General features: G+C 45.3%; 1 protein-coding gene across 8 annotated transcripts in view; it reads left to right on the forward strand.

Moving 5' to 3' along the window:
• Positions 1 to 22,989, forward strand: part of LOC146617113 (prospero homeobox protein 1-like) — a 34,232-nt gene extending 11,243 nt beyond the window's left edge. For all 8 annotated transcript variants that reach the window (XM_085372223.1, XM_085372222.1, XM_085372224.1 and 5 more), the window contains 3 exons: positions 3,136 to 3,243; positions 8,218 to 8,412; positions 19,940 to 22,989. In XM_085372223.1, the coding sequence (XP_085228349.1) occupies positions 3,136 to 3,243; positions 8,218 to 8,412; positions 19,940 to 20,125 (489 nt within the window). In that variant the 3' untranslated portion in view covers positions 20,126 to 22,989. The remainder of the gene's footprint in view (positions 1 to 3,135; positions 3,244 to 8,217; positions 8,413 to 19,939) is intronic.
• The last annotated feature ends 1,799 nt before the right edge of the window (positions 22,990 to 24,788 follow it).

Raw genomic sequence — 24,788 nt, forward strand, 5'->3', positions numbered from 1 at the left:
TCATAAAAGTTTGATTGGCGTCACACTACCTTTTTTTGTCTTCGTATCATTAACATTCATTATGTGCTTAACTAATTAATCCTACCGCTTTGTACCTGTTGTCGATATTATTAGCGAGTGAATATGTACACTTAACACTTTGGTTCCCTCGTTTGTGCACACCTGAGTGCAGAGCCTTTTGTGTGTCTGTGTGCATGGATGCGTGTGTGCGTGTCTTTTTGTGTGTGCGTGTCACAAAAGGTTTGCCCGAGGATTCGGGAAAGATGTATATTTATGATTGCTTGTGTTTTCTCTTGTGTTCCTCTTATCATCCATCGCTGTTGTAAAAAGCCCACAATCATTGTCGTTTCTTCTCTCTTTTTTTCATTTCATAAAGATCTGTCAACAGCCCGGGGGGCCCTTCGGCTGTTGCTTGGCAGCCAAATACTTCTTTTTTTGTTTTCCCTCCCTGCAACCCCCCACACCCCCCTCCTCCCTCCTTTCTGTCTTTTCTTTGAAGCGGACGTTAACAGGTGTTTGCAGCGAGCTGTTTATCTTTCATTACCTCGCCTTGTCTTGTCTTCTGACCCAAGGGTGAACGCTTTCCAGAGATCCATAATCCTTTGCTTCTACAGGCTCCCGATGGAGGGATGAAAAGAGAGAGACATACAGAGACTGAGAGAAAGTAGAGAACAATCAAACCACGTATGCCAGATGCTGTGGCTTTCATTGTAGCATTTATAAATTCAGGGCATTAACAGACGTACTCTTAAATGGAAAAGAATCGAAAGAACATGTCCACATGTGTTTGACATGTGCTTGTTTTTATTTTTTTCATATTTTATTTCTCAATCCACAGGTTTCGAAGCAAAGTTGGCCATTTACGAGATATAGTTTTGCGCATTCTTTATTTTAATTAGCGTGACATGTATGAATTTGTTTGTTTGAATTTGCATCTGTTTTTATAGCAGCTTCCATTAGTGTGTTTTTTTTTTCCCTAAGCCTCAGAAGTCAGGGACAGCTTGTCAGACATTTTGCGAGGTGTGTTCAAGTTCACCAGGTCTCGGCAGTATTGTGGAGCAGATGGCTGCTATCAATTTCCTCATTTGTTCACAGTCCGACTCCAAATTTTCTTGTCCTTACACCTGGAATTAGGAAGTAGAGCAGCTATTTTCCTCTCATGACTTTGGGCTTTGGGGAAGTGTTGTGAGAATGATGATGTCTTGTCAGATGTGGCAGGCGAACAGTGGGCCAGCTGGTGTGAGTGCACCATCATGACAAAATAATAGCCTTGCACACCACCCCTAAGTCCAATCACAATTACATTTGCAAGCTGTGAGTGAATTGGAAATAGAAATGTCTCATTAGGAAATATGAAGCTTCTTAATTGGTGGCTCAGTGGAGGTGGTATGGTGATATAACCGGAGAGGTGAGACCTTAACATCTTTGTCTTAGAACAAATTTTAATTTCGGCGATAAGGACGTAGAGGGGGGGGGGATGAAGCGACCCGTATACTAATTGAAAAAGCAAAAACAAATTAATCTAAGTGTAAAAGCGGGGCTTCAAACAAATCCCACCTTGCCTTATTGCAACAGAGATCTCTTTTCCTTCTGCCTCTCCCTCTCGCTCGCTCTGTCTGAAGATCCCATTGTATCCCCTCCACTCGGAGCAGATGGTGTGGTGTGGAAAGTGAAGTGCTGCTCTTTTGGCCAGGCCTGTCAGAGTAACACCAGCCTGCCAGGGTTTCCCCCACAAGACCCTCGCTGCGTATACAACTGACTCTCCCCTCTCTCTCTCTCTCTCTTACTGAATCACACAAAGTAGACAGGGTCTTTAAGGAGCCAACCCAGCGTGGTTCAGCATTTGCTGGCTTTGCCGTGTAACCCCGAGGCCAAGGGCAATCCAATCGAGCAGCTGATGCCTTCTTCCCGCTCTATAGTTACAGCTACATCTGGACACTTGACTGATTTTAACGGCCGCAGTCACCCCGGTTCATCATAAATTATGTCGAGCAATGTATCCTGTCCGCTCAAGTGTAAACAGTCTTCGGGAAAACTTAGAGCTGTATCTCCTGTGTGATATAAATCCCTGCCTCGCTGATGAAAACCCTTGTTGAAACAGCCCGGGGTTTTAACACGTTCCCCCGCCCCCCATCCCCTGTTCCCTTTTCAATGTCTTATCCTCCAGATTGATATTATCAGTTGCATTATACGGCCGTTAATTCACCATGGAAATGGCTTGGGCCGTTCGGTGGCGCAGATGTGTTTCATTCTCCCCATCACTGGCTGAGTCCAAAGCCTCAGAGCCCCTCTTCTCCTTCTCCTCCTCCTTCTTTTGCTCCTCCAAGGGTTTGGCAGCATCAGAGGAGCTGGGGGGCAGGGGTGGAGCAAGGGGGTGGAGGAGGGGGATGTAATTGAAGGCTGGAACCATGCTATCCCTCAAGGTGCCCCCACCAACCCATCTCCATCCGCTCGCTGCTGCTCAATCCAGGCGATCCATTAGGAAGACGAGGGAATCTGACGTGTATTTGAATATAGTCTCTGTGAGCACGAGCTGGGTTTTTGTGCCGGTGTTCAGGACTATCTCCTAGACCTTGTTTTGTCACTGATATGAAGCCAACATCAGACAGTCATATTCAGGCTTGGCATGTGCTGTCGCCAAGCCATTAGGCCTTCTTGCCCGTCACTGGCGTTAACTGCTGTCTTTGTCTGTGATATGCAAATGTCTCCTTTTTTCTTCTTCCTTTTTTTAGGGGGGGGCGGAGGTTAGCACAGGGTGTAGGCAAAGGCGTTTGCTCGCTTTGACTGTGAAATGAGCCTCCTTATGTAAAAGCAAGAGCTGTAGTGCTGGCCAGCTTTTTATTTACCGTGACGCTCTCACACCTGATACGCACGATGCTAATTGCAAGCAAATGGTTCTGCTTTGGTGCACTGTCTTCAGCCTCCTCAACCCCCCTCTGCAGTAACCCCGCACTCATGCCTAAAAGGAAATTTGGTTACCCACCATCCAAATGATTATTTCTTGCCAAAATTACTGCCATTTATTACCAAGTTCTAGTTTGTGGCAATGTCTGTGTTTGCTTGATGTAGAAGTTTATTTTTGATGTTCTCCCCCCTCAAACTACTGTCGTTTTCCTTAATACCAGCTGTTTTCAGATCCAAGAAGGTCTCTCCCCAAATCATCTGAAGAAGGCCAAGCTCATGTTTTTCTATACCCGCTACCCAAGCTCTAACATGCTCAAGATGTATTTCTCTGATGTCAAGGTGAGTCCAAAACATGCTCATGATCTACAGACTTTCTTTGACCTTACAAACCTTTCCATTTTTGCCAGACACCCTTCAATAATTTGCTTTTAATGTTGCTTTGACGATCTCTCTGTTTGCTGTCTCGTGTGTAACAAATGAAAGACAGGCAGACACCTTCTCCGACTTTGTCTTTTGCTCCAGTTTCTTCTCTACTTCCAACACACCTGCTTTAAAAGGGGAAGTTTGATTTGTTAATTGTGATATGCCAGCTTCGGTTGCCACGAACAATGTACACTTGTCTTCCCTTAAAACGATGTTGTTTCCTTTACTAAGGCATTGGCTTTATGCAAAAGACGAAAGAAGAGGAAGTGGAATGGGTTTACGTGAGGGAGCTGTAGAGCCTATAAGTATTCTAAAGATAAAGACCGGGATGAGTAATGGAAGGGTGGAGAGGGCAGAGAGGAGGATGGAGCCTAGAGACAGAGGAGTGGTTATCTGAGCAGGTGTAAGGAGGACGGTTTAATGGAGGGAGAGGCGACGCAAACAAGTTCAGTCGGGGAAGACGGAAGGGATAATTGCAAGCGCCACTTGGGAGTTTAACGAAAAATTTGGAAAAGGAAGAACAATACTGCACAAGAAAAAAAAGGACCAGTAACACAATGGCCGTTGTAGATAACATGGTTGTTTTGTGTTATCGGTTTTTTTTTTTTTATGTATGTATGCTTCTTTTTGGACTACACAGAGGAGTAAACACTGTGACAGACCCAGGTTTTCTCATTCAAATCAGAAGATAACGGTTCCCTTTTTTTCTCCCCTCTGCTCTTGTGTGCTGTCACCACCAACCGTGACTCGCGGTTCACTTGACTTTCACTCGTGATTTCTTTGGATGTTTGGAAATTCTCACATCATTTAAAAAAAAAAAAAACAACAACATTACAGCTTCAGACTGATTTCAATTTTCCTGTTCTATTTTTTTTTTTTTTTTAAACAGCGCAAACACTTAATATTGAAGGCTTTTAACCATTTTGCTCCAGTGACTAATCATTCCCATGGAGGTGGCCTCTCCTCATGAATGGCCTCATCAGATACTTAAACAAGGTCAAGATAATTAAGGGGATTATGAGTCACACACTGGTCTGTTTTTGTTTCCAGAGGAGGACAATAGACTCGAGCTGTAAGTTAGAAGACATGTATGGGAATGAGACCATCTAATTAGATTCACCCCGCGCAGCCTCTTAGCGAGTGGTTGTCTTCAGACAAAAAGTCGTGAAGGCTAATCGGGTCCTGACTAATCAAGTCTGGACTGTCAAGAACCCTGTGAACGTGGGAAGTGGGTTGCCCTAACAAGTGGAGGACGCCATGACTGTTGTTCCCCTTCATTAAGCTTCTTTTATGACTTTCTTTCTTTACTTTGAGGTGTTTTTTTAAATGTTTTGTCACGATTCCATTGTTGATATGACAGAATATCCTCTCACTAGCTCGAAGACATCTCTGTTATTGTTACGGATATTGTTATAATGATTGGCGAATAATGAAATATTAGATAAACGTATTCAGTCAATTAATAAAGTCAGCTAAAGTTATTGTACTTTGGCTTTACAGTATATGAATTATAGGTAGCTTTGATTTTGCTGCTTTTTCTACATTTCGCTTTCATTTTCAAGCAGCCACAACCTCCCTCACCTGCACTTTTTATTTTTCTGGTCCATCTCTCTGTGGCTTTTAGCAACAAGCCTCAGCATTTGGGCCAGTCATGTGCTGTGGCGGCAGCAGAGGCCAGGACGGTTTTTCTCTTTTCTATATGTCATTCCTTCTCCTTTCTTTTTTTCGCTGATGGTGTGGCATGGTATGTGCGCCTCGGCGGGGCCGGGGAGAAAGAAAAGCCAGCGGCTGGATTTTGAGTCACCGCAGTAACAAAAGCCCGCTTTCCAGGGCCGCTTTTTGTGTGCAGTCAGCCAATAGGCAGCCAGAGATTATCTCCCACAATTCACTCCTGCGAAAACAGGAAACGTTGGAAAGCCCTGATGACTGTGAAGGGGCTTACGAGAGAGAGAGCGGGAGAACGAGAAAGAGAGCGAGGGAGGCCCGCACAGGCTTCTCTGTCTTTCTGCTCTCCTCTCCGGTTGTTCTGGATGGTAGCTTAGCGCTCTGAGGTCATCTGTGTGCTTTCTGCTCCATTGTTGACCACCATATCAGAGAAAATGTTGGCGAGAGAGACAGTTTGGCCTTTCATCTGCATGCCTTTCAGCATCTGAATAACATCTGAATAAACCCCACACCACAAAAAACAAAATCTACTTTAAAACAGTCTACATAAATATGAATGATGTGCGTGTGAAGTTTGTGAGTGACAGTTAAAGCACTGGAATACTTTTGGCAGGCTACTAATATGGTTCAGATTAAAGATACTGCAGTGTTTTCCTTTTGTGGTCTTAAGTATGCGTTTGTGCATGAGCACAACATGCGTGTGAGCGTGTGTGCGGCGCTTTCTATCTTGTGCTCTTAACACTAAGCGCTGACCTTTCACAGGCTCTCGAGTGTGAGTGTGAGAAACACGCTTTCACTGTCTCTCTCTCATCTGCCTCTCAGCCAAGTGAGTGCACGTACACACACACACCTTTATATATGCTTATATGCTGTGTGTGTGTGTGTGACTCGCACATGCACACACAGACGTTTTCCTCACTGCATCTCATGTCTGTGCTGGCTGACCCCTGCCAGCTCTGATTAAGGAGCTGCAGTGATGTGCTCCTTTGAACCGATTCCCTCCTTTTACACTGAACACACTCGTCCTTAGCTGCTATCAGGGGGTGTCGGTCCCCCCACCAGCAACTTAATGAACCAAGACTGCTGGAAGCTGTAGGGGGACTTGCCAAAATTAAATCCCTGAGTGTATTGAGTGCAGTTAATGCGGCTATAATATAATTTAGTGTATTTACCTGCACTCTAGTAAATATTGTATCTTTTTTTTTGTATGCCCTGTGCTACTGCAGTCGAGCCCTAATACATCTTCTCCCAAGCTGTCGGTATAATAAAGTAATCTTTGTCCGAAGTGACAAATGTGTCCGTCACTCAGCTGTAGTGACACCTAAGGTCTCCTGCATGAGCGATGGCAACTCTTTCACTGACTTCAATCTCAGTATGTAGTCCTCAATTGTGCATGTGCTCAGATGCGCGCACGCACACGCACGGTCTCGTGGATTCGCCAAACAAACACCAATTCACTAATTTGCCCCCAATAGAATGCGAGAAATGCTTTACGCTACACTGACAACTTAAGTGAAACAACGCGTTTGTGCACCGTCACACTTCGCCAGCCTGCTGCATTATGTGTGTTTAAGAATAGCCCCGTGCAGCCCAGGTATTTGTAAGTGTCAGTAGTTTGTTTGTTTGACACTCTGATGTCACGACCCCAGCTTGCTGACTGCTCACGTTCCTACCCTCTACCCCCCGCACCGCCACCCCCAGTGAAACGCCATTGTCCGACAGCACTGACCTGCACCCATCCTCCTCTCTTGCAACCCTCCCCTCCACCCCATTTATGCTCACCCTGCACTTTAGGACAGCCGCCATGCTACCCCTCCTCTCTGCACACACCCTCCTAAACCCCTGCCAAACAATGTCGAGCGGACTTATTCTTTTCCACTCCGCCATTATGTCATCCGCTGATCATTCCAGAAAGGCACGGCCCACTCCTTTAGCCCTGTTCCACCTTGGTGCGGCTGTTTCACCACCTCTGGTTCCCCAACTTTTCTGCCCGTTTGGTTCCTCCCATTTTGGTGCGCTTGCGTGTGTTTGACTGCCATCCCAGATTACAAAGTGTGTGTGTGTCTGTGTGTTTGTGTGTCTGTGTTGTCGAACAATGGCCAGAGTCTAATCTCCATGTCAAAACCGCTCTGCCTCCCCAGCGAGCAGTCCGCTCAGCGTTTAGTAGCGTTTTGTCCTCCTATTCTTCAAGCACCACAGAAAGAGCAGAAAGGAGGGAGGAGTGAAGGCCTGTGAGTGTGTGTGTGTGTGTGCGTGTATTTTTGTGTGTGTGGATGTGGGCGATGGTTTAGGGGTACAAGCTTTTCAAAATTTTGAGCTCAAGCAGTTTCAAGGAGTCTGAGCAGCAAAGCAAAAATGTTCTGTGTGTATGTGTTTTTAGGAATTAAATTACAACTTTGAGTGCAACATTTTATGGTTAGGCAAAATCCTGAGCCCCTGGTGTCCTTATCTAGTTGTATGGATGTTTAGACAGTGTGTTTTCACTGATGAGGCCAGCCGGAAAAAAGAGCTGGGAGACCCGTAGAGCTTCTTAGTAGGTTTACCTCGCCCTATTGAATCCAGCCGAGCGGCACAGATCAGATAGCCACAGTGCTTATCTCTGTCTCTCTTCCTCCTTTCCTTCTTTCTTTGCTCTTTTTCTTCTCCTTTCTTCCTGTGCGGGAGGTGCGGAAAGGGGAGGAGGATCAGAGTGTAATTGGTGAATGGGGTTAAGTACATGTTTGAGCCCCCCGCGGGCCAGGGCGCTTCAGATGATGACTTAATCGTTTTTCTGGTCAATTATGTGTTTGCGGTCTCACCCCCTCTGTTCCACCTCTCCCTCCACTCTCAGGGTTATGATAGGGGGGAGGTCTGCTCCCAGCGGGGAAGATGAACCACAGCCACACACATACACTCTCTTCCACTCCCTCTTTTCTCGCCTTGCCCCCCTCACGGCTTGCTGTCTTAGTTAATATCTCTATTATCTTCCCTCACTCCATAACCCGGGTTTCTCGCCACCTCAGATCACGCTTCAGCTCTCGTATATGAAAAGACACTGTGTCATCCTTACACTTCTTCTCCCCTCACGCTCAAATCCAACAGCTTAATTAGGTCTACAGAAGACAGCCTTGTCTTTGTAAAGTTTGCACGAAGCGTATTTGCATATTTCAAAATGTCTTTGAATTGAATTTCGTGTGAAGCAGTCTTCCTAAAACGTGCTAAACCCTCCCTCATCTCTTATTCCAGTTTAACCGCTGCATAACCTCCCAGCTGATAAAGTGGTTCAGCAACTTCCGGGAGTTCTACTACATTCAGATGGAGAAGTTTGCCCGGCAGTCCATCAATGACGGAGTCACCGGAACAGAGGAGTTGAGCGTCAGCCGAGACTGCGAGCTCTTCCGAGCCCTCAACATGCACTACAACAAGGCCAACGACTTTGAGGTAAACACCAGCCAGGTTTCAGCGATTCTGTGCACGCCACACCGTAAAAACTGCACATGCTCCTAAGGAGGAACTGAGTACACATGCCGCCCTTATGAGCAGAAAAAAAAAACTGCTGAATTTCACCTGATACCTGGTGATGTAGGCGGGTACTGTGACACCGTGTCCTCTCTGACACTGTCTCACTGCAACTGTCCTCAATGCTGAGTTCAAGTGTCTTATACATCCTGTGACACCGTGCTGTAATGCACAGTATAAGGTAGCTTTTGCGCCATCACATAAAGCCCAGAGTGTTTTTGTTTGTGACGGTGCATTTTCTCAGGGTTTGTGTGAAGGGAAAGTTCCGAATCACCAGATCGGAAGATCCGTGTTTTTCACTCCAGTCTTCGTGAGAAACTCATCTAATGAGGAAGAAGCCTCGCTGACAACTTAACAGTTTTGCATTTATCGTTGTTAATTTCCTCTCGGGAGGGCGCCTGTGTGTGTGTCTGCAGGTTTGTTTCTGAAAAACGACATTTTACTTCCCCGTATTCATTTACCTGTCACTGTGGCGTGACGTTTATGTGTGTATCTTCTAGCGTATTGCAATCATAAATTCTCAGCAGGCAACTTCACCTTTAATGTGTTTCATTTCTCTCACTTCTCCTTTTGCCTACCTTCGTGCGTGTGTGGCGGTGTGTGTATGATGTTTCAGGATCACCCGAACTCTCTCAATGTCAGCTGACAAAAGACCTTTTAAAAGCTTGTTTTAAGATGGCCCTGAAGAGAGTTGGATTTGGGGTGTGTGCGCGCATGTGTGTGTGTGTATGCAGGTGAGCACTCGTGTTTGTGTATTTGTTATAGAGAGATTGAGCCTGTGTATGCGAGGGTTTTGTTGTTGCTGCATTTCCCAGTGTCCTGTTCACCTCGAAGGGTACGGCCGTCCCTTGGACCGGCCTGGCATGCTGGCAAAGCACTTCTCCAGCATATGTGTGTGTGTGTGTGTGTGTGTGTGTCACTTTGAGGGGGGAAAAATCTCACTGTTATCAAGGTTAAGCGTCCTACTGTTTTAGTGAGGGGAAGGGGAGAGAAAGAGAGTGAGAGGGGGGTAAGGGGGAAGAGGGAGATGGATAGATAGGGGATAGAGGGTGAGAGCTTAGAGACAAAGGAGAAAGCGATGAAGGGAGGGATGGAAAAAGGGAATTGAGGGGCGAATGGAAAGGGGAGAAAGAAGGGTGGAAGGAGAGATGGGGGGGAGAAAGAGAGATGACGTGCAGGAGCGAAGTGCCCTTGCGAGCAGTGGGAGTTTTGCAAGCACTCACATTTAAAGTGCCTCACTCTCTTTCTCTGTGTTTCCGTCTATCTCTCTCTGTCATTATTTGTCCACTGGGGCTCTTCTATGTGCACCCAAACACACACACACACGCAGTTCCCCACATCCATCTTCAACCCTCTTAAGGGAGGCTTTGAAAGAGTGTAGCAGGCACTTGTATATATATGAGGTCTTAATATGGCAAAAGGCCATCAGAGCAAAACAGAAGGAAAGTCCTTCTATTCAACTGCTCGTGAGGAGCGCAGAAATTATTGCGTGAGTCAGTAAGACTCGGGTCTAAACTAAAACAACAGCAGCGCTTTACCTACTCTGACAGGACAATGGTAAGGATTTTATTTTATTTTATGTCTTTATTGTGTTCTAATCATTAAGGGTTCTTTTTTTCCCTTAAATTTGATATTTTCCAGAAGACTGCTTCAGCTTTCATATCAAATTATGCTCTCCCTGTGAGGAATCACCTGACACCCCTAACAGGAAATGGAAGTCCCTTTTGGGAAACGAGCTACCAAAAAACACCCCACTCCAGAAATTTGCTGGGTGTACAGTCAGGCCGACAGAGATCTTTTAAAAGATGCTCTATGCAGAATGATATATATTAATTATATAGTTGCTCATATGTGGACTGCACATTAATACTACTAATGGCTTAAACTAGTAAAGGTTGGCTGAAGATGGAGTTTAAATTTCAAGTAGGTTTGGCTTTTTGGCTTTTAATGTAAGTAAATTTGAAAAATGTAACTAAGTGAACCTGTAAACACACACAGCGTACAAGCTCACACTACAAATGGCACCATACATACAAAACACACGAAATGACATTCTTGGATAGGTTTGCGTGACTCACGTAATCTCCATGACTGGAGTTTGCAAATCCTAAAAAACTATGCACGCAACATCCAGTGAATATCCCGTACTTGCCCACACAGCGTTCACATGCCACCCCCTCCCCCGACAAAACCCCTTGTTTCTGAAGCATAAATTAGATGAGGCACCTTTTAGACAAGACTATCATTCTTCTCCTGGAACCAGGAAGTTACTGTTGAAACAGGCTTAAGGGGAACAGCCTATTTGCATACATAAATGTAAAAATTTGCAAGAAGACAGACAGAGAGGAAAAGAGTGAGAGAGGCCAGGTGAATAAGTCTTCTGTTGGCCGAGGAGTTGCAGCGGTGGAGGAGGGTGGGAAGGTGTTTTGCATATTAAGGTTTTTTTGTTTTTTTTTTTGCTGGGCAGGTGTCTGAGAGATACAGGAGCTGATTAGAGTTTAGCACAAGGAAAATTTGCCCAGCCATGCAAATTCTAACCCCCCTGACAAACCAACCGCCTTGGTGAGCACGAAGACTCTGCGTGCAAGAGTGTTAGTGTGTGGCTTTCGGTGCACATGTGTGGGTGTTATTAATGTGTGTGTGAGTGTGTGTGTGTGTGTGTGTGTGAGTGCGGGTGCGTGGGTTGTGTGTTTTTTGCTTTTTGATGTTTGTGTGGGAATGATGTGTTTGTGTGTATTACATATGTGCGCGGACACATTTGTTATGTTTTTTTTCCCGTCTTATGTGTGTGTGTGTGTGTGTGTGTGTGTGTGTGTGTGTGTGTGTGTGTGTGTGTGTGTGTGTGAGTCATAGAGGTAATGTGGAGATGGAAATGTACTGGATGTGTATCAGGATGCCCCCAAGGCCCTTTTCTGTGGATCTCTCCCCTTTCTCCTCCACCTCCTCCTCCTCTTCCTCCCCTACCTGCCTGCACCACCACTTGAAACAGGAGCCTACGCAGATTCAGCAAGCACACACACACACACACACACACACACACACACACACACACACACACACACACACACACACACTGAGTTTTCCCTTTGCCAGATTCTGCATCATCAAAGTTCCATCCACCTTGGTGGCGTCTTTGGAATGAATATGTCCTCTGTTTCAGTGATCGCACACTGAAACACACATTAACACACACACACACACACGTCTGTGGCCTTTCTTGTTTGATGCTAATCTGCTCTGTCACTGTGCTGGCCTAAAACGCTCCCCATCTCCCTCCCAGCTTCTCTTTTGTCGCGATTGTTTCCCCTTTTCCTTTCATATCCCTCCTCCCTCATTCCCTCTCGTCGTTCTCTCTTCCTTCTGTTCCCTCCCTCCTTTCATTCTTTCATCCTTCTTTTTTGCTTCCGTTATCCCTCCCCATTTCCCCCCCCCCCCTATTAGGAAGTTTTAATGGCATAATTGTCACATTCCTTCTGGCACAATGAACACCAGCAGTAATTAAAGAGCTTGCCGTTAATTATCTAGACCCCGGCTCTACTTTCCTCTTTTCTCAAACCCCCCTCCTGATCCCCTCTCTTCTTCTCTTTCTTCTCCGCTTCTCATTCGCTCTGTCCATCGCCATCAAAGTCTTCCGAAACACACCCGGCCTCCCAAAGCCTTGACTTTGAGCGAGCAGCGCTTTCATGTGAGGACTCAAGTGAAAATTCTCACTTAGTGTCCTTTTTCTTTTTACTCTGCAGCCCCTCTGCCTGTCTTTGAACCTCCAATGACAACACACATCATCTTTCATAAGACAGGAATGTGTGTGACCTGGTAATGGGTTAGAGACAGCGGGGGGAGAGAAAGAGTTTGAGGGTCTCATAAAGAGGCAGTTTTATGATGGCTCTGGGAAACTCTCAGATTTCCATAAGGCAGCCTAGGCCAAGTTTTCTCTGTCAGTGACCACTCCTCCCACAGAGGGCACACACACATACACACACCTGGGCGCTTAAAGAGGAAGTCCCTGTGATCTCTATGTGAGAGGGAGGTACCAGCAAAGGCGGTGAGAAGCCCCCGTCTGCATACACACACCCGGGTATCATGTGTCCTCCCTTATCAGCTGCTCTTTTTTCTATTGCAAAGATGTTTCACTCCTTTTCTCTCTCTTCCCCTTTTGTCCGTCTGTCATCTCTCTATTTGAATTGATAACATCCTGCCATGGAGATTCTCTGCTGTGTTTTTATTTGTTTCTTAAAGCTAAGGGACAAAACTTTCTTTAGTCCATCCTCTTCTTCCTTTCCCCAACTTCTCCTCCCAGCGTCTCCCTCCTTCCCGTGCTCTGAGTGTCTCTCCATCCATTACCAGAGCCACAGAGAGCTGAGAGCAGATGCTGTCTGTCCAACCGCCGTGCCCCATAGCATTGTGTGCTTCACCTCTCCTTCCCCCCGCTCTCCCTCGTTCCTCCTCTTCACGTCCCTCTCGGGGCTCCATTTGTTCTCCACCCAGAGAGGCTAATGTCTGTTTTCTCCTCCTCCTGCCGCCACTGTTGCTTATCCCCTCCCCGTCTTGCACTCCTTCATTTCTGACCCCCTTTTTTCCCCCTATTCCTTCACCACATACGCTACGGTGTGTTTGTGTGTGTCTGTGGGGCTCGGAGGTGGGATGGGGTGGCATTGACCGCATTTGACCTCAGGGAATTTGAGGTGAAAAGGTCAGAGTCACTGCATTGGATGCACAGTGACGCAAACAAGTATAAACATACATAAGTACCTAAAAACACAGGCTTTCACACAGGTGTAGCGCTTGTACTCAAACGGCTCTAGGGTTCTCTTTGAAAAGCGATTGAAGACAAAAGGAGGTAGAAGATGGAGCACGAGAGATGAGAAGCTGGCGGTATAGATTTAGGTTCAGACCTGCCAAAAATACAACCAGTACAATTTGCCAGTGGGTTTATGTCAACAGCACACATGCACACACACCTCCCATCGCCCTCTTCTCTCCCTCATCTCGTCTACACAGCATCTACTTTGGTTTACTTTCCTGCCTATTAAAATCTCACCTCTCCTCCTGAACATTTAAATCTGCAGAGCAATGCGTCACGCGCAGCGGCAATACGTAAAATAATCCACTCGTCTTGTGTAAACATATTCATGAATATGTTTGCCTTTTGCTTTTCAGAGAGATGATGAAAAGCCTTCGAGTTAAGGCAACGATGCTGACCTGAGGGCGGGAAATGTCTTGCGTTGTGCAATCATATTTGTTGTTTTAATAAACCTGAACTGAGTCACAGGTAGACCTTCGTAGATTCGGGCTGAGATAAATAAGACTGTGAGATGTAATAACTTGGTGACGATAACAGGCTCGAATGGTCCGTTTTCCAAAGTTTGCCGTCATAGAATTAGGGATATTACACTCTGCCGTGTCACTGGAATTGAGGTGGAAGGAATTTTGTTTGTTTGTTTGTTTGAAGCTCAAAAATCAGCATCTCCCCAAAAAGCAACAACTTTACTTACCTTTTGGATAATCTGTTCGTCAATTCTTCACTTCAATTCTGCTTTCTTACAAGCTGGCAAGATACCACCGAAAAAGAAGTGAAGACATTTGTTGTTGTGGTGCTAATTGTTCAAAGTGAGACTTGCATCAAGATTACTGTTCCCAGGTGGTATCTGCTGGCAGGAGTAAGCGCATCTACAAAATGGATCTTATTCTAACAAACCTTCAGATATCAACCCAGACCTTCACTGAACCGTGAGCGCCACTTCAAACTTGTCTCATGACTTTTGAATTTTTTTCTTACGGAGAAGACTTAGAGAAAGAAAAGAATAGAGCGTGTGATCATCTGCTTCTCGCTGAATAGCTTGGGGCTATTAAGGACCCCCGTTTGACACACCCTGACAGGTCTTTTCTTTACTGTGAAGGCTGTGTGTGTGTGTGTGTGTGTGTGTGTGTGTGTGTGTGTTTGCATGTATGTGTGTGTGTGTGCATATATGTGATTTACAGATTTATTCTGTGTTCCGATTAAATGACCGGAGCTGCGTGTAGAGCCTGGGGCAACAGGGGTAGCAAGGAATCACTTAAAGAACTACATGATCCCTTTGCTCCTTTTTCACCTGCTCGTGCACATAGACACACACACACACACACACACCATCTTGTTGTGCTAGCTTGCTTTTTCCAACAGCGCACACCCACCTCATCCTCCTCTTCCTCTCTTCTTCTCCCCTCTGCTCCCTCCTTCTTTCGCTCCTCCTTCTGTCCCTGGTCACCTTGTGAGGGGCAGCCTGCTCTGTGGCACAGCTGCTGATTATGTCATTATTTCTGGACCATTTTGGTCTCCCTTGGTGTGTGTGTGTGTGTGTGTGTGTGTGTGTGTGTGAGTGAGAGAGAGAGAGAGCGAGAGAGAGAGAGGCTAATGAAGCGTGGCAAAGGGACGCATGCCAAAATGACCAGGGCGTGCATCAGAGCTGCAGATGTGTCAAAGCAACCCCCCAATATCTTACACACACACACACACATGCACGCACACACACACTCATGCTTCCCCCACTGATGCCAGACGCTCCCTCCTTCAATCCAATCTGCAGTTTATTATTTTTCTTTCGTCTCCTGCCATCTTGCTCCTTCACTTGCCCTTCCATTCCATCTACTCCTATCCGTCCATCCATCTTCTATCCTCCCTCCTTTGCCGCACCTCCTTGCGCTCCATCCTTTATTGTTTGCCCACCCACCCACCCAACACCCTCCTTCCTCCTACCCTTCTATTCTTCCTCTCCCTCCCTCCCCCTCTTCTCCTCCTCTCCAGATGTCCTGTTCCTATCTTCCAGACTCCCTTGCTCCTTTCTTTCCCTTCTGCCTCCTGCGCTCTCAGTCTCTCAAAGCTGAGCTGACTTCCTGACCTCAGGAGGCCCTGTTACAGCGCTCAGTGACCCCCCCCCCCCCCCCCTCCCAGATTGGCTTCTCTCACCCATGCAAGCTGAGTCGATGAATTTTTAAGTCTCCAGACATGGGACAAACTGTGATTTCAGAGCTCCCCTGCTGTTAGCAGCTATTCTTTGTACACACCACGTTTTGTCGATTGTAGCCTTCAAACAATTGACAATTTCTTGAAACTGAAGGGACAGCAGGAGGAGAGGAAAGAAAAATTACCATTGTGGATGGGATAGGAGAGCGACTTCATCAGTGTCTTTGACCCTGGCATGCCCTTGACTCGCCAGCAGAGGTGCACCTTGAGAAAAGTCCATGTGACGCTTATGCTCGTGTCCACATAAGCACACCAGACAGCAAGATATACACACACATGTATGCACGACAGACCCTCAAGGCTCCCTGTTCTCAAGGCTATCAGTGGAGTGAGGGTGGCTGATGTTTGCTCAGCTTTGAGGCCCATTTCCCGTCCCAGCAGTCTCCTAAACGCTGGTGCAAACCTCTCCAATGAGAGATGTCAAGAATGAAATTATATTTTGGACAATGTTGCGAAAATGAAGAAAAAAATTTAACTACGGATCTTCTGTGACTTTTCCCGATTGGTCAGATTCTTCAGCTGTGGCACAATCTTATCGGATGGGAGGCTTGGGGGGCTGGGGGGGCAAGCGTGGTGAGGGGTAGGAAGAGAGGGGACATGGGTTGTGTTTGTCCAAAATGACAGTATGGACCAAGGGCTTATCAAGACCTTTGTAGATTATTGATTGGAGCAGATATGTGAGGCACGGGAGGCTTATGGGCCAGTGCATGTTCGAGGTTTGCAAACCTCTGGCTTGACTCGCTCAAATGTCAGTTTCAGCTCTTGTTTTCAGACCCTTTACTGTGTGCAAACTTTAGATTACTTAAGACACGGGTATCACAAAAATACTTATTGGATATCAGAGTCAGATAACCCCCCATCTGTGGCATTGAGTGCGCTACAAAATCTATAAATTCCACGTCTCACAAACACAAACACAGTGACCAAAAAAGCATGGGAAGTGTTGGTATTCCCAGGCTGAGTTGGGGTTAGGAATTAACCTGGCTTGCAGCGAGGGCTTATGTTGTGTCCCTGCATTTCATCCTTCAAGGCAAAAGCTTGCTAGAACACTCACTCACACTTACACACACACAAACACACGCATACAGCCTTATCTTCCAGGGTCTTGTCTTGTTTGGCTAACACTGTGCAAATAGAAGGTGCAATACATCTCCTGACAGTTCCCAAAAGCAAAGGGGAGAAACACGTTGGTCAAACAAACAGCCAACCCTGAGTCACCGAGAGAGAAGAGATTTCTCAGGCTTTACCGAAACACATGCGAAAGACACAGGCCCGTGCACGCGCGCACACACACACACACACACACACACACACACACTTGCACACAGAGTGTGTAACAGTAGCCTTTATTTTGAGGGCTTGGGCCTCTGGCTACCTTTTTAAACGTTTGTCTAAGCAGTCTTAAGATGAGGGCTGCTGCTCGAGTGAATAGCTCCCAGCAAGCCGTCCACAGGCTCCTATTGTCCTCCGTCATATTTTATTATCTCATCAAAAAGCAGGAAATCCGATTCCCTCTCTCTGAAAAAGAGCTTATCCTTCTGTCTCAAAGCAACCTGTCACGAGTGAGAGAGAGATGGACAGAATGGGGAGAGAGTGTCGTGGGGGAGAGGGGGCAGCCATTGAAAAAGACTGATTTACCGCCTTAGTGCTATCAACCCTACTTTCCTTTTTCTTCCACCCTGCCTTTCTCCTTGATTAGAAGGCCCCCTAACACCAAGCACAATGTAAATGTCAGGGTATTGCAGCCTTATCATCTTTGCCGATTCTTTCCACCCCTTTTCCCACTCCGTCTTCCGCTTTTCATATTGTGTTACACAGGGCGAGAGCATTCATTTTCATGAGAGCTCTTTATTGGTTGATTTTTGAATGCTTTGCCGCTGCCTGCCGCACGCGTTTGCCAGCCAAAATTCAACATGAGCAAGACAAGAAAGTTTACCCCTTCCGTGTTTTGCTAGTCCAAATTAAAGGCATTACATTTAAGCTTACTTTTTTACTCCACTTTTGAAAAATGGACCAAAAGTCAAAGAGAAAAGGTTCGTTTTCAGATTTAGCCTGCTTAGCAATAGATTCACTCTATCACCTTGTTTGCCTTTTCCAGGCGTCACTCCTCTCACACACACACACACACACACACACACACACACACACACACACACACACACACACACACACACACACACACACACACATATGCAACTCCACATCCTTCCCTTTCCACCACCTCGCTGCCTCTTTCCATCCATCCCTCTCTCCTCCCTCTCTGTTTGTACATCTGTCCTTTAATTTTGGGCTCTGCTGAGAAGTTGTTAAAAACCCCTATGAAATATGTATGAAGGATTGTGAGCCACGCGATTGGCCCCATTTACCGGACAGCCGAGCGAATGAACGGCCACACTGGATAATCCCCCACAATGCCTCTGGAACAAAGGCCCAACAGCTGACCCTAGAGAGACATAGAAAGATGAAGAGGGAGGGAGGGAGGCAGTGAGGCGGTTTGGGGGGGGGTTAGAATTGGACAAGGTGGAAGGGGGTGCAAACAGTTTAGGCTCACTGCTGGTCAGGAGGAAGCTCAGTCACACACACACACAACTCACATGTACTCGCAAAACAAAGGCTTGTGGGACAGGAATAACTCCCTTGTTCTGTTGCGCCGCTCTCTCTCCTTAGACTCTTCTCGGCCCCTCCTTCTCTCGCCATCTCTCCCTCCCTCCCATTCTCACTCTCTCAGTCAAGAGGATCTGAAATACCAATACCCTTTTCTCCTTGACATTGCTTTCTCCTTGCAGTCAGCATTTTGCTGTCCTTTTATAGTCAAAACGTCAGGAGAAATTCCATGCAGGAATATTCTTAGTAATGCGGCACTCCCTGCATCTAACACCAGGGCGCTACGCGGCACCGTCCCGTTAGCGAGGTCTTTCGGGAAAAGTGCACGCGGGCATACACACACACACACTTACTGTAGCTGGCCTCAAAGCGGGGTCATTGTGCCAGTATTCCGTGAACGACAAGCAGCCCAAACAATGAATTATATCCACTTTTATCCCACCAGACGGGAATTCAATATTTGGGGAATTGGGTTATCTTTCGTTTTTTTCCTTTCCCTCTCTCTCTCTCTCTCCGTCAAACACACACAGACACACAGTGCACAAGCTCCTTATTCACAACTCACCTTTTCACTTGAGTAGTGGACAGACACACACACACCAACCAGACACACAGGCATCTTAGCCTCCATTCATCACCCCGAGGGGGGTTGGTAGCTGTCCCATGTGTGTTTAAGTGCATATGTGTGTGGTTGAAGAGGCCTGTCGGTGTGTGTGGGTCCTTGTCCATCGGTGTGTGTGTTCCAGTGGCCACTAACCTTGCTGTGTCCTGACACTCCTGATGAGTATCTGCAGGACACTGGAGGAGAGGAGTGGAGTACGCACTGTCAGGCATTTGGGCAGGCTGCTGCTGTATGTGTGTGAGACAATATGTGTTTGTGTGTGTGAGCATCGAGGGAGGCGGGCAGGCAGACAGTCAGCATTATCCAAGCAGGTGACCCCTGAAGGCTGCGTCGCCCTGGAGCTCTGAGTCGAGGAAAGAGACTCAGCCAAATACACCAGGGTACCCGGTGCGTGAGTGTGTATGTGTGTGTGCGTGCGTGCAGCGAGCATTATGTAGAGCTCTGTCACAGTACAGGATGTGTCATCTCCTTGGCACAAGGAGGTGTGTCCGCTGGTGTGTGTGCTCACACCAGCATAAGCGTGTGTGTCTGTGTGTGACAGAGTGTTGGCTTGGGGGAAGGTGTCACAGATCTTTGCCAGACTAATCATCTCCATGGTGTCGGTGAGCGCTGCTGTCAGGGACACTAAAGAGGCAGCGTGTCTCCCCGTTCCCAAAGCATTTAGTACTTCCTCTTTCGCCAGCACCTCTCTGTCGCTCTTCAGCTCCGCTCTCTTGTTTGGTCGCAGATTTACAGTGGGACTCATAAACATGTCACGCCCGCCACGCTGCTGGTGGAAGGTGGGGGAAGTGGGAGGTGTGAGAAACCTGAGAATTCGCAAGAAGTGACTTTTCTCAGGCCAACACCTCAACCGGCGTTTAAGGAAGTAGCGACTCAAGAGACAGGAGATTTATGGTTTTACATCCACTTTGAAAATATGAACATATTCTACAACTGGGGGGGGCGAAGACTGTCGCTGTTTGGGAAAGTTGGTTTGGGTTTTGGCAGTCGGTCAAGTTTCGTTCCCATTTTCCTCAGTATTCAGTGGTCGAAACACTTTTAGGGTTGGCATTATAACGAAGTGCCTTAAAATCAAACCACTACAACGGTGCTTTTGTGTCGAGTGACATAAAGGACGCAAACTTTGCAGTGAGTCTTAAAATACCTTAAAATAGGATTTCCTCCGTGTACTCCTCACATCTGTTTACACAATTGCTCATTCCTTCCTTTCTGTGTTCGCGAAGGTCCCTGATCGTTTCCTGGAGGTGGCAGAAATCACACTGCGAGAGTTCTTCAATGCCATCGTGGCCGGCAAAGACGTGGACCCGTCCTGGAAGAAGGCCATCTACAAGGTCATCTGCAAACTGGACAGCGAGGTCCCAGAGATCTTTAAGTCCCCAAACTGTCTCCAAGAGCTTCTACATGAGTAAATTTCACCTCCTCCTCCTCTTCCTCCTTGCTTACCGCTTTGCGCTTTCTTTGTTTTTCTGATTTCATAGAATTTCAAAATTATATTATGATTTGTTTTTTTCCCTTTTCTTCAACTTTACTTTTGATTTCCTGTTTTTTTTTCTTGTTTGTTTGTTTTTATTTTTATTTTATTTTTTTTGAATGTATGAAAGTTATGGAGTAGCATTCCCAATCTAAAGCCCCTTGTGGCAGTTCCTAAATGACCTAGCTATTGTGTTCTTGTTCTTATATTATGCTGGTTATTATATGTTTTGTTTTTCTATGACTCTGAATTGAAGAGGCTCTGATCTTATTGGGTGTTTTTATTTTTATTTTCTTGGACCGTGTGAACACTCTGTTTGGCCTGTTCTGTGATCAACACTAACGGCGCCCTCCATGTGTGGAAAGAGTTCCCGAGTTCCCATTTATACTGCTAAGAACATAGGCTGGGTTCCCTGAAGACTTGACTCGTGGCACCCACAGAGGCCCCTCCAATTCGGGGGGTATCCATGTGAACTGCCCCACCCTACCCCCTCTTTCCCTAATACAAAGTGGGTGCCTAATAGACTGTGCTATTGAAGATGTCCCTAACAGGACAGGCACATGCACACATGCACACAAAAAGCAAGGCCTAGTGAGGTTGTTGACTGGACTAAAACTGGACTTTTGGTACTGGTCTGTGAGACTTGGACCAGTTTCAAATAGCTACTGAGCTCTACCATTTTTCTTTTTTTCTTTTTTTTTTGAAGTGTGTTTTCCCTGCAAATAGGGGCATTGTGTTTATTGGGTGTACATTATTATTTTTGATTACTATTCTTATTGTTGTTGTTTATGATTATTATTTGTCACTACTGCTTGCTGAAGATTGGCACTTCAAGATTTGTTTGTCCCTTGATGCCGTTGCTGAAAGAAATAAATTATTGCTATGAATATTATTCCAAAAGATTTTTAGATTCTGAAGTATTTCCCCCCTCCTCCTCCTCCACCTTCCTCATTCCCCATTTTCCTTCTCCTTACTCACTTTCCTCAGTTTGTTCATCACTGGCGTGGACTTTGGTTTTGTTTTGTTTGTTTCGCTGTTTGGTTGCTGGGGCAACTTTGCTGGATTTGGATTTTATTCCAGGGAATTTATTAGAGTGGGCTTCTCTATTCACCTGTAGTGACAAGCTCATCCTGCACAGGATCAGTCCAGTAATGATGCTAAAAATAACCAACATAGTCTAAAGAAACATAAAGTAAATAAGAAGTATTTGGTAAAAGTGTGTTTTCTTGATTTACTATAGCTGTTCCACCTTTGAAAACTAATCTGCTCCCCCTTAAAGAGCACTTCTTCATCTAATAACAAAATATTTTTCTACGTCTGTGTTCTGAATTAGTGAACATACATAATAAGTGCAAGTCTGATTTTTTGTTTTGTTTTGTTTTTAATTTTTATAGCACTAAACAGCTCACGTGAAAGAAGTTAACATATTTACACTGCTGGCTCTTAATGTGGTTAGCTTATATATGGTGTAAATGGCATTATGAAGTTACTTTAATAGCAGTCGATACTTGAATATATCAAAACCTGAAGTACCGGTTTGTTAACTGAACAGACGTGAAGATAAAAGGAATCTATTGAGGCTGATAAACAGCCGTTTATTAATTCTGCCTCAAGTAGAACTTACCCTGATGACAACACACACACACACACACACACACACAATGCTCCTTCCCTCTATGTTCACCTGCTGCTGAGTGATTTAGCTTCTCTCTCAGTGCAACAACATGAGGTTAGAGGTGAGCACTCTTCCCCCAGGGGGTAGACGGAGAAGCTCTCAGCACTACAAAGACCAGGGACAAAGGCGCAGAGCAAGGAGCAACATGCACCTGAAGCCCTCTGCTCTGTCCTGCCGTCCCACACCGGCAGCTTTTAAGACCCAAAGTGTGTCTCTGTTCAAGCCACTGTGCCCAGTTTGTTAAACGGCATTCCTTTCACTTTTACCTGAAGTTCTAATCCCAAATTTTTTCACTTGAGCTGAACTTCTATATGTACTGTTTTTGATTTGTTTTTTACCTTCACCCATCCTCTCAGGCTGTTAAGATTTTACGAAGCAGTAAGTATTAGATATTAGATGACCTTTTTGAAGAGGTAAGTTTGAAGCAATGAGTGGACTTTGATATTTTGCTTGGTGCGTGCGAGCTAGCTGGTGATCTCACCTTGCGACATTGGCTTATAGTGTGTCTGTGTGTGCGGCACAAAAGATCAAAAGGGGCAGGTTGCTTAACCTGCTGACTTGTCTAAGCGAGACAAAAGGCCTGACAAAAGAAGGCAGAGAAAGACAGAGAGCTACTCCCTTCATTATGTCCCCCTTCTCGTCCCCGGACAGTGTTCTTCTTAAGATCCGGAGCCCTGAGAGAGCGAGCGGCGCACATTTCTCACTGAAGGATGGGCTAGGCCCTGCATGTCTCAGTCTCAAAGCACCAGCCAAGGGCTCTAAAGCGCCACAGACAAAGGATAAAGAAAGGAAAGGACACTTTTATCTGATGCGCAGATTATTATCGTTCCATGCCCTCTCCCTTCCTGCAACTCCACCCTAAACTTAAAGAGTTCCTGCGTCTAAAAAGATTAATTCAGGATAATGAAGAACTTGTGTGCAAAAAAAAAAAAAGGAAAAAAAAAAGAATAAATAAATAAAATAAGGATTAGCAAGACCTTAACGCCGTGTTGAGAATATTTTTGTCAGGTTTTGTTTTCTGGGGTCGTTTAATTTTTAGGATAACATTATTGAAATGCATATATAGCCTTTTTTTTATAATGTAAAGTATAAATCTATGGGAAAAAATATATAGTGGAAGTTCTTTGAAAGGCACTGTTAGAAACTGTTTCATAAAAGAAATCCTGAGGGTATTTTTAGTGACAGTTTTGTTGCAATCTGTATTCTGAATGAGTTGTTGGTAGATTAGGAGCAATAGTAGTAGGTTTTTTGCAGGTTTTGTGACCAGTTTTTCCTTTTGGTTTCTTTACCTTTTTTGTATTGTGCTGAATGGCTGTCTTCTGGAGATCAAAAAAAGAAAAGAAAAATAAACTTGGAATACCTTTTCAGAGTATGAAATATTGTTGTCGCTGCTGTAAATACTGTCAGGATGAAACAAAGAATAGCTGTACAGATTTTTTTTTTCTATTATCACTCAGAGTGCTAGAGAGGGGTGAGTGGTTAAAAAAGGAAAAAAAGGAGACTTCACCCACTCTCCAACTGGACTCATAAGCACTCTTCTGAAATATCCACAGAGGAGTGGGGTATTTTTTTTGGTTTGTTTGTTCCCCCCCTCCCTCTGCCATGCCTTTAACGGGAAACGGTTTCCCATCGGCAGTGCCCTTGAAGTTGCACCAGCATTCATTTCTTTAATTTTCCGAACAGAACGATGCATCAGACGAGCGGTGGGGTAACGGTGGGGTAACGGTGATGTCACAGCGCGGCCCGTTGGCAGCCTGTGCTCTTTGTGTCATCCAAAAAAACAAGGGCAGATTTCCGCCAACGTAGCTCTAGATTTGACCCAAGAGACAGACAGGAACTCATTGTCATCAGAAGACTAGTGCCATCCATGGATGGGGAACACTGTACAGTGACAGATTAAAGGGGGGAAAGAAAAAAAAAACAGATTGCGGATTGAAGGGGGAAAAAAAAAACAGCGATTTGTACCCCCTTTTCACTGGGTTTAAAAGTTGATGAAAGTTTGGAATTTTGTGGAATTTCTGTATGCTTTGCAGTACGTGCGCATGTGTGTGTGTGCACTGTATATGACTGCGTGTGTCTGCGTGAGAGAAAATACCGATTATGAGAACCTGTGAACCAGTGTGTGACACAATTCTCAACACTGTGGCCCCTCCCCCACCCCTGGGAGTACCATCCTGACATGTAAATGACTCTCATTAAGCGTTTGGCAACATGTGTTTGGTGTGTGCGCATGTGTGTGTGTGTGTTGCGATAATTTCCTCTGATCTGTTTTCTGACCTGTTTGAAAGAGGTTTTTGTTTCTCGATGCTTTCAGTAGTAATTCCTTTTTTATTATTATCACATTGCTCCTCTTTTATTGTAAATATCAATGACGTGGACTTACAGTGATAAATACTGCCTTTGTATAACTTTAGCAATATGTTATGTAAATAATGTTTTGTTGATGCTTTTTGTATGACATTATTATTCAATTTTAGTGCAGTAATTCCAACTGGAACAGCCATGTTTTTCAGATACAGTCTGAATAGTTACACAGGTTGTAAAAATAAAACTCATGACATGGCTGCTTTTTTTTTTTTTTCCTGTTATCGGTGTCTATTTGTCTTGCAGATTTTGTGTAATTTATTGGTTTAATTTATCCTAATTTATTTGATGTTGTTTCATTTTGTTTTTTCAAACAGGGAAGGCTGTACTGCATTTGAATAAGTAGAACCAACTTAAAAGATTTTACACTTTAACGAATTTACAATTTCAAAAAAGAAAAAAAGTTAAATTGACAGAAAAGATGAGTGGGGATTTTGGCAGCTACGTGAAACTGGACAGTTAAAACAAACAAAAAAAACTGGATTTGACAGGGCAGAGGGTGGACTTGAAAGCCGAAACTAGTTTGAAGCAGTTTTGTATTTTCTCTTGAGATTTTTTCCCT

Source organism: Diplotaxodon limnothrissa, linkage group LG15 (genome assembly GCF_057381915.1).
Source record: "Diplotaxodon limnothrissa isolate DT_005_m linkage group LG15, D_limnothrissa_male_GT1.1, whole genome shotgun sequence".
NCBI lineage: Eukaryota > Metazoa > Chordata > Actinopteri > Cichliformes > Cichlidae > Diplotaxodon > Diplotaxodon limnothrissa.